This window comes from Callionymus lyra, chromosome 8 (assembly GCF_982586985.1).
Source record: "Callionymus lyra chromosome 8, fCalLyr1.hap1.1, whole genome shotgun sequence".
Taxonomy (NCBI): domain Eukaryota; kingdom Metazoa; phylum Chordata; class Actinopteri; order Syngnathiformes; family Callionymidae; genus Callionymus; species Callionymus lyra.
In genome coordinates this window covers 22,837,672-22,851,864 of record NC_141825.1, presented here as the reverse complement: position 1 = coordinate 22,851,864, position 14,193 = coordinate 22,837,672, and the positions used below count along the sequence as shown (strand labels likewise).

The 14,193-nt window shown below is 37.8% G+C and overlaps 2 protein-coding genes across 2 annotated transcripts; both read right to left on the bottom strand.

Annotated features, from left to right (window-relative positions):
* Nucleotides 1–3,965: 3,965 nt before the first annotated feature.
* LOC148074039 (cytochrome c oxidase subunit 5A, mitochondrial-like) lies at nt 3,966–6,103 on the bottom strand. The gene is made up of 5 exons (XM_087796781.1): nt 5,967–6,103; nt 5,244–5,360; nt 4,843–4,964; nt 4,635–4,757; nt 3,966–4,026 (listed from the first exon to the last, which is right to left on the bottom strand). The coding sequence occupies exons 1-4, from the start codon at nt 6,037–6,039 to the stop codon at nt 4,644–4,646; spliced, it is 426 nt and encodes a 141-aa protein (XP_087652907.1). The 5' UTR covers nt 6,040–6,103; the 3' UTR covers nt 3,966–4,026; nt 4,635–4,643.
* A 506-nt stretch (nt 6,104–6,609) lies between these two features.
* On the bottom strand, nt 6,610–7,333 carry LOC148074038 (ribonuclease P protein subunit p25-like protein). Its single transcript, XM_087798270.1, has one exon. The coding sequence runs from the start codon at nt 7,331–7,333 to the stop codon at nt 6,725–6,727; it is 609 nt and encodes a 202-aa protein (XP_087654396.1). The 3' UTR covers nt 6,610–6,724.
* Between the last annotated feature and the right edge of the window lie 6,860 nt (nt 7,334–14,193).

Here is a 14,193-nt window from a genome sequence, read left to right as displayed (position 1 = left end):
AAATGATTTAGAGAAAGTAGCTCATGTGTTAACCCTCGTGTTATCTCTGGGTCAAGGCGAACCGTTGGCCCGAAAACAAATATGTTTGTGATATCCCTTGCGTTATCTCAGGGTCAAAGTGACCCGGCGGCACGAAAAAAACACGTGTTTGAGGTATCCATTGAGTTGTCTCTGTATACTTTTAAAAGTATATTCTGTTTAGAATAACATTTTTTACAACCTACTCTTAAGATCATTTATTGGTTAAAAAACATTTTAATGCAGTTTTGAAAGTTGTTTACGGAAATATAAGTTTTATTCGAATTTTGGTTAATTTTAATGTGTTAAGCAGGGTCTTCTTCAGGGACTTCCATAGGGAAAATAAGTAAACAAAAAAATGAAAGTGAAATAAAGGTGTATTTGAAAGGTCTTTCACTTTCTATGAGTAAAGGATGATGAAACAAAATGTGATGATGAGGGATTAGAAGTTCTACTGAAATAACACTATATAGATGAGAATTTTGAAGAAAATCTGACAGAATTTAAAGCAGAAATGTACAACTATATCTTCAAAACTAGTTTTGTAATCATCGTGGATGATTGTTATAGAATACTTAAAGTCCATCTAAAGTCAAACTCTTCTGACTCCTGACATGTTTCAAATGTTGAAGTCTTCCACTCCAAGATGAAGTAAGTCCCTTATCATGACCATGTTTAGAACCTATTACTTTATAAGGTTATCCCGTCTAAAATCTGGGCGAACGAGAGGTTACAAGAGTCCATTATGAAGTAATGATGGCTTCACTCCTCCTCCAGCCAGCTGTAATCACGGCCTGCTTTGTTATACAATGAGTCCCTTGGAGGTGGACACTTCCGGGACTGATGACAATTATGATCAACCACAGCAGAGTGGGTGTGGTTATGGTAAAAAAGATTTAATCTCCAGAAAAAAAGAAAGTGTTTTCAGTGGGCGAGGCTTAAGTTCATTTTCTAATATAAATATTTCAATGTAAAGAGAGTTTAGTACAAACAGACACATACTGATACTGATGTTAAATATGGTTCCAATAGTATATTACTAGTTTCATCTAAATAATAAAAATAAATGTTTTGTATGTAATCTTAAATTGTTTTTAAATCATATTAGTTCTATAATAGTTTACATTGCAAAACAGTGTGTTTCAAATAAAATAATTAGATTTTCTAATTACAATTAACACAAACTTTCTGCCACTCCCACGCACCGCTCAAGGAACAAAACAATTATACAAGATGACTGAGGACAAGAGGATACAGTGACTCCAGCAGCTTTTAAAGCTGACGTTTGGACATATTTTTGTTTCAAAACAAATTAAAGTAGTTACAACTTCGTCGATAGTCATGTTGTCTGTAAATTCTGCAACACCAGAGTCAAGTACTCGACAATACTACAAATATATTCTTGTTCCTACAGTATCACAATATATCGTATCGGTGCCCCTGTATTGTGATACGTATCGGCAGATTCTCACCAATACAAACTACTAGTTGGAAGGAAGCTAGCGTAAACAAGAAGCTAACATTACTAATCGCTAAAGTGCCAAGCAAACACCATATAAGCTAGTTCTGCTTCTTTTTTTTACCTACATTTAAAGAAATGTCCAAACAAATAAACAACTATATGTACTATAAGTATGTAATTTACAAGTCAATTTACAGTTGTAGCTTCTTTAAAAAAAAACAACAACTCATGGTTCACCAAAATAAACATTTCATACTTTTTAAAATGATAGGAAAACTGATGGAAGCAACTATATAAAACAAACTTTGCACACCTGTGAGTTTCCTTTTAAACTTTATATATTTTTCATCTCCACCAATGAAAAACTAGAGTCAAAGGTTGGATCACTGCACATTGTGATATAAACAATTCCGGGACTGATGACAATCATGATCAACCACAGCAGAGTGGGTGTGGTTATGGTAAAAAGATTTAATCTCCAGAAAAACAAAGTGTTTTCAGTGGGCGAGGCTTAAGTTCATTTTCTAATAGAGATATTTCAATGTAAAGAGAGTTTAGTACAAACAGACACATACTGATGATACACTAGAGTCCAACATCTATTTAAGTCACACTGCCTCAAATCAGCATGACGCCCCTAAGCATTCATATCTAGTGTAATGAACAGTCATTGATTTATATATGTTCTTTTGACATCAGAAATAATATGACCAGTGTCTGTGGAATAGTTATCACATGTCCAGGCACAACCTCATATTCAGATCTCAACACATAAGGAATTCATTCCATAAACTTTATTGTTAAATGCAATATTTAAAATGTCGTAAAAGCTTCCTGAAATAGGTCAAGTGATCATTTAAGTTAGCCGTGACAAACCCTTAAACCTCGGAAGACACACCCATCCAGCAATATAATTATATAGAGCACATGATACTTTCATAAAGACTAGCCTGATACACTCCTACCACTCACACTACATGTCCCAGAATCCTCTAGAAACCGTTACAACTATAAGGAGCTGAAGGTTGGTTTTAATTTCAAACCTTGAATCCTAAACATACACCATCTTCCTTTAATCTGTTTACAATTAAACCAAAGCAATATTTAATTAATTTAATGAATGACTCAACAATTTTAGTAAGTAAGTAAGTAATTGTTATTTATATAGCGCTTTTCCAGACCAGGGTCACAAAGCACTTAAACAATCAAAACAATACTCAAAATCTAAACTTTAAAGGTCAAGATAATACTAAGAACAACACAGGAGTTCCAGAAAATCAAGGAAAAGCCTGAACAAATAAAAACATCTTAAGATGTTTCTTGAAGGAGTCAGTAGATCCATCAAGAGCAAAGAGAGAGGAAGATCGTTCCAAAGCTTAGGAGCAACAGTCTGGAAGGATTTCTCTCCTCTGGTCCTGAACCGTGTTCAGGAACCATCAGTAGATTCTGATCCACAGACCTAAGAGCCCGAGCTGGAGTGTAAGTCTGGATCAGGTCACTGATGGAAGGTCTGACCATGAATAGCTCTGAAAGTAAGAACCAGAATTTTAAAGTTGATCTTGAAAGAAACTGGAAGCCAGTGAAGAGTTTTAAGGACCGTAGAAATGTGAGTTCTTCTACTAGAGCGGGTCAGAATTCTCGCTGCAGAGTTCTGAATCAACTGCAGGCGAGACAGATCCTTCTTGTTAAGACATGAAAACAAACTGTTACAATAGTCCAGACGAGAAGAAACAAACACATGGATTACAAGCTCCAGATCATGTTGTGACAACATTTTCCTAAGTTTAGAGATTTTTCTCAGTTGAAGGAAACAGTTTCTGGTCAGTTTTCTGCAGTGTGGAACAAGAGGCATGTCTTTGTCAAATACAACACCCAGGTTTCTTAGGCTCAGTTTGACAGACTGACCTAAGTCACCCAAGTACTGACTCAACCCTGGAACCGTATCAGGAGCAATCACCAGAGTTTCAGTTTTGTCCACATTTAGCTGCAAAGTGTTTTCACTCAGCCATTGTTTGATTTCTAGCAAACAATTGTCTAAGCTGTTCAGCCTCTCAGGCTCAGTTGGATCAAAAATTAATGATGATTAAATGATAATTAAAATGAGTGAAATCTTTTGGTTGAATCAATGGAAGTGAGAGACAAAATATATACAAACATCAGCTTTAAAAGCAGCTGGAGTCGACTGTATCCTCTCGTCCTCCTTCCTCGCCAGGATCTCGCTGAATTTCACTGTTCCTTTAGCTGCAGGAGGTAACAACTGCTGCCATCTAGTGCTCGGAAGTTTAATTGCAACGCGAAAATGAATATTTTAATGTTAATTCATAATGTAAAAAATAATTTAATTTTAAATACAATTGATTGAATATTAATGAACCAAAACATTTCTAGTAATATGATTTTTCATAAGTTTTCAATTTCTTATATGTATCACACTTTCTGCTTTAAGATGCCACTTGATCAAAAAAAGTTGGACCAAAACATAAGACAGTTTTAACACGTTTATTAAATATCCGACGTATTTGATGAGAAGTCCACAGTCTCTAGATCTGAAACAGAGAAAACACGCAGATTTAATTGTTGGTAAAGTTCTGTATTCATTCAATTTTAGACTTTATAGCTGGGTCACCATTTTTTTTAATTTTTAAGAGTTACTTCCCAAACTAGGCTTTAAAACTAAAATTCACATTAATTTCATACATCACTATAATGTCAGACACTAGTGAAAAAATATTTTTCCATTTCACTTGTAAAACAATCTTCTACAATATTATTATTATTATTATTATAAACCTTTATGGTATTAAGCCTAAAACAGCTATAAACAAATAAGTGTGTTTTTTTGGGCTGCGCTTAAAGTAATACAATTATTTTAGAAGGAAGTTCAGATGTAAATATGTTCATAAGGATTGAAAAATTACTTTAGTGCAAAAGAGTTTAAATATTAAGACAAAAATATGTAAAAGAAAAAAAAAATTCTGACAAACAGATGGAAATAACTTACTCTTTGGTTAAATTACCCAGCAAAAATGGATTAATGATGTAACTAAAATACTTTTCCAGCTAATAAGATAAAGTACTGGATGGTGTATTTCCTCAATGACAAGATAAAATAAAGTTATGGCACATTTCAAGCTGCAATTAAAATATTTCTCACCAACTTTACTTATACTTTGTCGATGCCGAGCTCTTCCGGTGTGGGAACTCCCAGCTCGCTCAAAGTCGGCCTGAGCTCTTGGAGGAGGTACGGGTAGATCTCTTTGTGGGGACCAGCTTTGTCCTACAAGGAATCAAAACAATGTCAGATACATTAGATTCATTTTCTCCTCCGCAAACGACTTGACAAATCAGAGATGTCCACTCACCTTCACAACTTCCAAAATCCGGACAGCACTTCCCAGGTCATCTAACCTGCGACAGGCTCGCAGAGCAGCATCGAGGATCTTTGGCTCGGGGACCAAATCAAAACCAACCAGTGTGTTTACTCCTAAAACAAGAACATCTAATGAGTATCTTTATAAAAGTAAAGTAATGTATATGGTATGTTGCTGTAATTACAGTTCACCACTAAATGTTGCGTTGCAGAAGTAGCAACAAAAAAAAAGCTTGATCAGGAAGTAAAGGTAGGTGGAGTCGTTTGCCAAACTACTTATTTGAAAGCAATAAAGGAAACAATATTAAACTTTACAATCGAGGTTGTTAAATCTTTATGGAGCGTACATTTACTGGTTAGAAAGAGTGTACATATTGTGCAATACTACTGTACCTTTCCTGAGTTCCCAGGCATCGATCTGAGGATTGCTGAAGTACGTGACCCAGCGGGCATCAAACTCTTCATCTGTCTCTTGTTTTCCGTGCGAGTAGCACCTTGAGGTCAGAAGAGCTGCAATTTTATAATAAACCGTTATTTAAATAAAGACAAATGTTCAATCAGATGAATGAAAGTTACTCAAAGCTCAAGAAAGAAATAAAATATTAAGAAAATGCCTAAACATAAATATGAACAGTGTCCTGCCTATCGTATGTTTTCACTTGACATTTATAAATAGAACCAGTTATAAACACCATTTAAATGCCATATATAGACCTTCAAAACAGCAAACATGGTAGTCAAGTTCATGCCTCCATTTACCCATATGTAGAATTCGAGTTTTGATGCAGTAAAATATAAAGTCAAGCAGAAAATGTTAGCTTTAGGGACACGGGCCTTATGTTGAGGCTTCTAACCGGGTCATGGCAAGGACAAGAGACTAAACCAGGTTAAAAAACACTGAAAAACAGTATAAACAGATGCATTAGATCTCCATTTAATCAATCTATTATAATTTTCACTTAACCCATTTAATACATACATGACCGTTTGTTTACTGCTTAGTTAGCATCGCAATGCTAACCCAAGCTAGTGACAGTGAGACAACTTCGCCCTTGCGGCTTCTCTTAACAGAGATATTAGGACATTAAAACATAAACAGTTAAATATGTGACGCACCTTGGCACCCAGGCTTTGTGCGGGTAAGGCTCCGGACACCGGAGAAAGACAGTCGGACGGCTGCACTGAACATGATGCGGCACTGCCGGACACTTGCTGCTAAGAGGGAAGCTAATGCTAACACACTGGGTCGTCTCTTCCCGAACCTTTACTGCGCATGCGTATCCCTTTACGCTTCTTTTATGCGTTACACAACGATAGTAAGATACACTGGTCTAGAAATAAACTCATGATTTGACAGGACAGAAAAATCCCCCCCTCCACTTATGTCTCACAACTAACAATTTTAAAACATTTATCCATTTATCTGTCCATTTATCCATCCATTTATCCATTTCCACCCTTCCATTCATCCATCTATCCATTTATCAATCTATGCATCCATCTAACGTACCATAACAAGTTTAATTCAATTTCTTTTAAAAACTTTTTCCTACTTCCATCCATCCATCCATCCATCCATCCATCCATCCATCCATCCATCCATCCATCCATCCATCCATCCATCCATCCATCCATCCATCCATCCATCCATCCATCCATCCATCCATCCATCCATCCATCCGTCCTTTCGTATGTCTATTTAAACAACAATACATGTAAAGAACCACTCATTTAAAACATCAAATATATATTTATTTTGTCTTTTTGAGAAAGACAAGGTCATTATACGTCTTTATTTGTCATATTTCAGCTCAGTTTAAAGAGGACAGTGAGTGTTCTAGGACACAACAATCAAATAGAAAAAAAAAAAAAAATTAGGGGAAAAGTCTTTCGACGTCCATGCAAAGTCCCTTGGCTTCAGTCTCTTGAGAGGGACTTTCATCATCACACCTTTCTACTTCCACCGCTGCAGTGGTCGGTGGAGGTTGGTACCCTAGCTCATCGGGATCCAGCGGGTCTTTGGAGAGCAAGATCCATACGGCAGGAACAGTCTTCTGCAGAGTCCTCTTCTGTTTTCCACGCCGGAAACTTTCCCAAACCTCACTGACTTTCTTGTAGGAAACTTTGGACACCTGGTGGAGTCCTCCCACTCTACGTTTCAAGATCTCCACACAGGTGACGGTCTTTGTGACTCCTCGCTCGGAGCCGGTGAAGAGCACCTGTCGTACCGAGGGCCCAGTCTGGCCCTTACCATTCTCTGCCATCTGAGCTGTAGCGACACGCAGCAGATTTCTGATCTTGCTTCCCTCTTTCACCCTCATGTGCAGGACATCCTTGGACAGTCCAGGGAAGGGATCGCTGCTGCTTTCTTCCGTGCGACTGACCCTTCTTGAGGTTTTCCTACAATGCCTGAGGGGTAAGAATGAAGACTCTGGTTGCAAAACAATAGTTGGATCTAACTGCTGTTTCCGTTGATCAGCCATTACTGCAGTAAAGCCTCCAGAAGTCCAGACAGAGTGCACAAGATTCTTGATACACTCGATGCCAACTAACACACATGAGGCTCAGAGAGAGACATGAAGAGTGGAACCAAGGGCTCTTAAAGGAACACACAACATTTTTGCTTCTCTAAATGCCTTCATCTAGTGATCGTAGTGCATCTGGAGAGATGGTTTTGTCAACCCTGCGGATTTATATGTCTCAAAGGTCTCTGTTGAGCGTGAATGATGGGAATACATGTAAGTTGGTGAAGTTCAATAAGGCGTATATTCTACAGATTCATTTTTTCTAAATATGCTGACATCCTCATTTTCAATGAGATATCTTAATAAATGAGAGAAAAGGCATCTCATCAAAGAATAAAACTTGATCTAAATAATCTGGTTATTGTAGCAACCCTAACATTATCATTAAATGGCCATATGGCTCTTAAATATGTCCTCCTTTGGGCTAAACTCCTTCAAGTCGTCCGCCTGCTGCGCTGACCTAGAAAATTATTGTCACATCATTTTGTGCCTTTCGGAAGGCAAGCGGACGTTGGAGATGATCATTTTTAGCTTGGAACAAAAGTAGGGGGATGATGATCAGACACCAGAAGAGAATTGTGACGATACAGAGACAGCTGTGGGGCTCATATGGAACCAGTTCACTGTTATAATCTCGCTTTTCTGCATCAGAGCATCACTCACTGGCTCCAATTTCACAAAAGTGTGGTTTCCAACTAAATGTTTAACCAGTGATTCAAACTACATTTTCCTTGTTGACAAAATGTGCTTCTTCAATTAAAACGAGTGGCTCACTACTTCACCTTGTGGCTGAATGCTACCATCATCCTCAAAAACAAGGGTAAAAATATAAAGACAGTAAATGGACTTTGGCGATTTTCATTTTTTTGTCACTCATTACAACAAATCCTTTAAGTGATTCCTGGATCCAGACGGTCATCAAGAACACCACCTTTTAATTTGTATATAGTAAGTAAGTAAGTAAGTCATTTATTTTGTGTAGCGCTTTTCCAGACCAGGGTCACAAAGCGCTTAAACAATCAAAACAATATTCAATAAAGTATATATTTTAAAGATCAAGATAAAACTGATAACACAACAGAAGTTCCAGAAAATCAAGGAAAAGCCTGGACAAATAAAAACATATAAACCATTAATTGTAAAACAGAATAAAGAAAAAAAGGCAAAAATAAAAAAATAAATAACTATAATTGATATTTAAAAAAGCATACATATACAGTATATATTACACTCTTAGCTTGTGCTTGCAGTAATAACATGTAAAATATCTCTCTGGATTTTGTCATCTTCTGTGTTGATGTTAACATTCCCCACCTGGCCATTTTCATACCTGTAATATAAAAAATATACATAAAAAAGAGGGACACAAATGACAAGGAAATACTTGTACTCACACAAAGAGGAAGCGTGTGCACACGTAGTCTGGCACCGGACACACCCAAATGTTGTCATGTTTCTGAAGATCGTTTGAAGTTATCACTGTTGCATAAACGTAAAAACTACACGATTATTAAATGTACATTTTTAAACCTTTATATGAAGAAAAAAAAACTACCTTCACAGAGAGCGATGCAGTTTAAGTTTCTGCTTTGCAGGAATCTAGACTCCCCCAGTCGCCCCTGAGAGAACAGAAATATAATGAATAAAAACAACAAAGTAAGAAGAAATGGCTACAATCGTCTACCTCTTGGAGTTTGTGGATTCTATTGTGCTTATTGAGTAGTTCTTCCCTGGTGGAGATTTGATGCTGTCCTTTACCCATCTCTGTTGAAGACAATAAGTGTAGCAAAAAATATGTAAGAATGAGTCAAAACCTACAGTATAAAAGTGTTCTCTCATATGAAAGAAGAAGTGTTTCACCTGAATATCCAAATGATACGCTTGAGATTGGACTCAAATAAATGCCTTTTCCGTATGCAGCTCCATGAACCTGGTGGGGAGGAAATGTGTTTGACATAAAATGAAGATGACATCTCAAACAAAATTAAATAAAATCCCCTATATTTAAATGGACGGAACTGAACTGAAATGAAAAAAAGAAAATAGTATTAAATGTTTTTGGTACGTTTTTGCAAATAATTGTAACTGGTTAGTTGAGGGTAATACAATGAATTAAGACATAATTTGAATTATTATTTGTTTAACCAATCTAACCGTACGTAATTGTTTGCAAAATTGTAATTTGTCACAACTTGTTCTTTTTTTTTTGTTTACTTGAAAAAAATCTACAGAAGACAGCTTTACCTAACATTTTCTTTGTAACCGAACTCGTTTTTAGCTGGTAGGAACAGCTTATTGTACAATAAAAAGTAGGACGTGTGCGACTGATTAAAATGTGAGTCTATAGCACCACCTGCTGGTCATTCTAAACGAGTCTATTTTTAAAACTGACTTGACTTTGCTTTACCTGTAACTTTGTGTAGGACGCGTTGACCAGACCGTTTCTCAATATGGAATGCCAGTTTTCAATGTGGGAACCACTGAAGCAAAGAAAATGAAATTAGGATTAAACATTCTGATGGTTTAATGAACAAGAACAATTTTTTTATACGGACTGAAAAGCAAAAGTGCTGCCGTAGAGTTTCCTCGCTGCTTGAAAGCGAGCCTCTTTAGAAGGCGGGCTGCTGACCAGCAGGAACTGATGAGGCGTGTGCATGAAGTCAAATTGCTAAAAGGCACAAAACAGGCAAACATAAAACATTTGGGGAGAAGATGATGAAACTGTTACTAACTATTCACTGGCTATACTAGTTTCTGCTCTAAAGGTTCGTACCCTGGTCAGAGGAAGCTTGACTATGTGTGATCGGTTGCTTGATAGAATCCTGTTGTGTCACATATATTTTTTAAAAACCCATAAATATCTTCATGAGAAAAAGTTTTTTCATTACTCACCACTGCAGTAGAGGATGTGCAAGCGGGTCAATCATGTCCATTTGCTTCTTAAGATCAGAATATGGACCCTAGAGAGAATTAAATTCACTGGATGATTTCATGCCTCTACCTTTATTTTCTCTTTTTTTTTTTTTACAGAAAATACAGTATTTTCTTTCAAGATGTTTTAAGATGTATGTCCATTTAATATTTGATGCAAATATCACATCTAAACTCAAACCACCTGAGTCATCCTCCTGATCACGAGGACACCGTCCAGAGCTCTTTGAAGGCGATCATAGCTCTTCATCTGCAGCAATAAAAACAAAAAAACGTAATGTATTTACTTATTTTCAATCAAATCTCATACATAAAGGTTTAACTTTCATTTATAGTTTTCTCTTGGATCATACCTTGGGATTAAAGGCCAGTGTTTTGGGGTTGCAAGGGTCCACAACACAAGGATAAGGTTCAAATATGATGCTCTTGCGTGAAGACTGTAGAGCCGCTCGGCACATCGCCACCAGCAGGTCGACCACCTGAATTGCGGCACTGGTTCACTTACTAGGTTGGTCAGAAAATGTTGGTGTTTGTTGCACTGACCTCTGTACCAGTTGCTACCTCGTCTGTCGCATCAGACATCACACCCAATGTCTGATGGGAGAAGAGACACAGCTCCCGTGAACACACCGCAGGCTGCAAACACACACACTTCAGTCATTTATATTTTAATAGTTGAATAATTAACCTTTCACACTTAAGCCTGATAAAGGATTTTTATTACATTTCCTTTTTTGTTTTTTAGTATCCATCCAGGTCATATTATTAGAGTGATAGTTTCACCCATTTTCTACTCAACGCCATGTCATCAAAGGGTTGGGATTATTAGTAATTAGAGTAATCTGTTATTTTAGTTATAGGCAAAAATCTATATCTGGTCTATAGTCGGTCGCGACAACAGCTCATATTATTTGTCCAAAAAGACACACTTAAACCAGTTCAAATAACTCAGTGTTGCTTGTCTGTAACTTCCATCTTGTATTGAAGCTTTAACATTAGACATTGTTTGGAAAATGTTTGAATTAAAAGTCTATATTTTAAGCTTGTTTGTAGGAGAAGCTAAAAGGCTAACAATCTTTCTGTCTAGAGTAGACCTTAAGACATGTTAGCCTTTCATCTTCTGCTAAATACCAGCTTAAAATATAAGGTAAGGTAAAACTTTATTGATCCCTCATGAGGTCTCCTTCGGGAAATTGTTTTTTTCCAATAGCCACAGCAAATACAGCAATTTTTCATAAAAAATAAATCAAAATAAAATAAGAACAAGAACAAAGAGAAATAAAGAGAAAGAACAAGATGATACAATCTAAATCTAAAGATAAAGATAAAGAAAATAGATCAAAGAAAAATAACAAAGACAAAGGATACAAAGACTAACATAGAACAGAACATCCAGATACTTTCACTCCACTCCTGCCCCCGAACTCAGAATTGTACAATTTAATAGCCCGAGGAGAGATGAGTGAATGAATGAGTCCTTGAGTCTATTAGTGTTGCACCTAGGTAGGAGCATTCGTGCACTCATTCTGCTTCTCTGCTCACTGATGACAGTGTTCAGAGGATGACTGTCATCATCCATGATGGACAGTAGTTTGTTCAATGATCTCCTCTCATCAACTGTCACCAGTGAGTCCAGCTTTATGCCAACCACAGAGCCAGCCTTTCTGATCAATCTGTCCAACCTGTTCACACTCCTGTTGGACACATTTCCACCCCAACACACCACAGCCTAGAACAGGACACTGGCCACCACAGACTGGTAGAACATGCAGAGCTTCTTGCAGATGTTAAATGATCGAAGCCTCCTCAGAAAGTACAGTCTACTCTGAACTTTCTTATATACATGGTCTGTGTTGCAGGACCAGTCCAGTTTAGTGTCCAGCCACACACAGAGGTTCTTATAGTTATCTTATAGTTATAGTATAAATGTGTATAGTTATAGTTATAGACGTGTTTATTTGTCCAATAAAGGAGGGACATGGAGTAGTACGGAGGTATTTGGATGTTTTAAGATGTGTCTTTTTGGACAAAATTTGAGCTCTGTTCACAACAATCCTATGGACATACATTTCTGCCTACAACTCCAAGAACGGATATGACAAAAAATAAATAATTATTATTCATTTGATATTTGTAAGTAAAGTACGTAAAGATATGTTCTGTATTAGTCATAAAATAAATTAACTTGTTAAAATATGAATGGAGTAATTGTATGCATTTTATATTTACTATTTATTCTATAACTTTTTGACTAGTCTATGGACGTTTATTTACTTAATCTATCATTCAGGATGTGGTTTTCTGCGTTTGTAACTCAAAAATAACTCAGAAGTGGGCAAATGTGTGTGCATGAAGTGCTAAGACTCCCTGGAGAAGGGGGAACACACATGTCCTCTGCTTCATTTGCTAAGGCCCAAATCACACGATGGCTGATTGTGTGGCCTACCGAGCGCTTCCCACGGCATTTGACAGCGACAGGAAGCGTTCGAGGCTTGTCGACCCATGCTGCCTCAGAGATCATGATTATTACTCGAGACAGGTTAACGGCAATGTTGATTAATAAGTGTCTCCCTCGCAAACAACATTGCATTCCTGTGCGATGCACTTGACAAGCTCACATTCCAATGAGATGAGAAGAAGAAGGTTGTTGGGCACTAACGAGTTGAGCTGAGTTGTCCCTCAATCGTGAACAGACCGCGACGAGGTGGACAACAGTTGATTAATAACGGAGCTCGCTGCAGGGAGATTGGCCATGAGGTGTGCAGAAGCTTTCCAGGTAAGTATCTCTTGCAGACAACATGGCGCTCATGCAGTGCACTCAACAGGCTCAACTCTACAGTGGACTGCAGATGAGGTAGAGGAGAACCACAGAGCCTGCCCTCTCCTGGAGGAGGTTCCCGGGAGGCTACTCAGCTAAAACATCGACATCACACAGAATGTACAGACACATCAACTGGCTAGAGTTGAAAGCAATTCACAACGTCCTTCTTCACCTCTCTTCCCAATTGTCACAGTCAAACGCCCTAGTGCTATCGAACAGCTCCACCGCAATGGCGTACGTGAATCGCTAGGGTGGAGTCAGGTCCCCAGCCCTTCTGAGTGTGGCAAAGAAGATTTGGCTGTGGGCAGACCGTCACCTTCTCTCTCTCAGAGCTCAGCATGTGCCAGTCGCGCTGAATGTAGTAGCAGACAGACTGTCAAGGGGGGCTGTAAGTAAGTAAGTCATTTTTATTTATATAGCGCTTTTCCAGACCAGGGTCACAAAGTGCTTAAACAATCAAAACAATATTCAATAAATGATATACTTTAAAGGTCAAGATAAAACTGATAACACAACAGGAGTTCCAGAAAATCAAGGAAAAGCCTGAAAAAATAAAAACGTCTTAAGATGTTTCTTGAAGGAGTCAGTATATCCATCAAGCGCAAAGAGAGAGAAGATCGTTCCAAAGCATAGGAGCAACAGTCTGGAAGGATTTCTCTCCTCTGGTCCTGAACCGTGTGCGTGGAACCATCAGTAGATTCTGATCCACAGACCTCAGAGCCCGAGCTGGGGTGTAGGGCTGGATCAGATCAGTTATGTAAGGAGGAGCCTGACCATGAATAGCTCTGAAAGTAAGAACCAGAATTTTAAAGTTGATCCTGAAAGAAACTGGAAGCCAGTGAAGAGTTTTAAGGATCGGAGAAATGTGAGTTCTTCTACTTGAGCGAGTCAGAATTCTCGCTGCAGAGTTTTGAATGAACTGCAGGCGAGACAGCTCCTTCTTGTTAAGACATGAAAACAAACTGTTACAATAGTCCAGGCGAGAAGACACAAACGCATGGATTACAAGCTCCAGATCATGTTGCGACATCATTTTCCTAAGTTTAGAGATTTTTCTCAGTTGAAG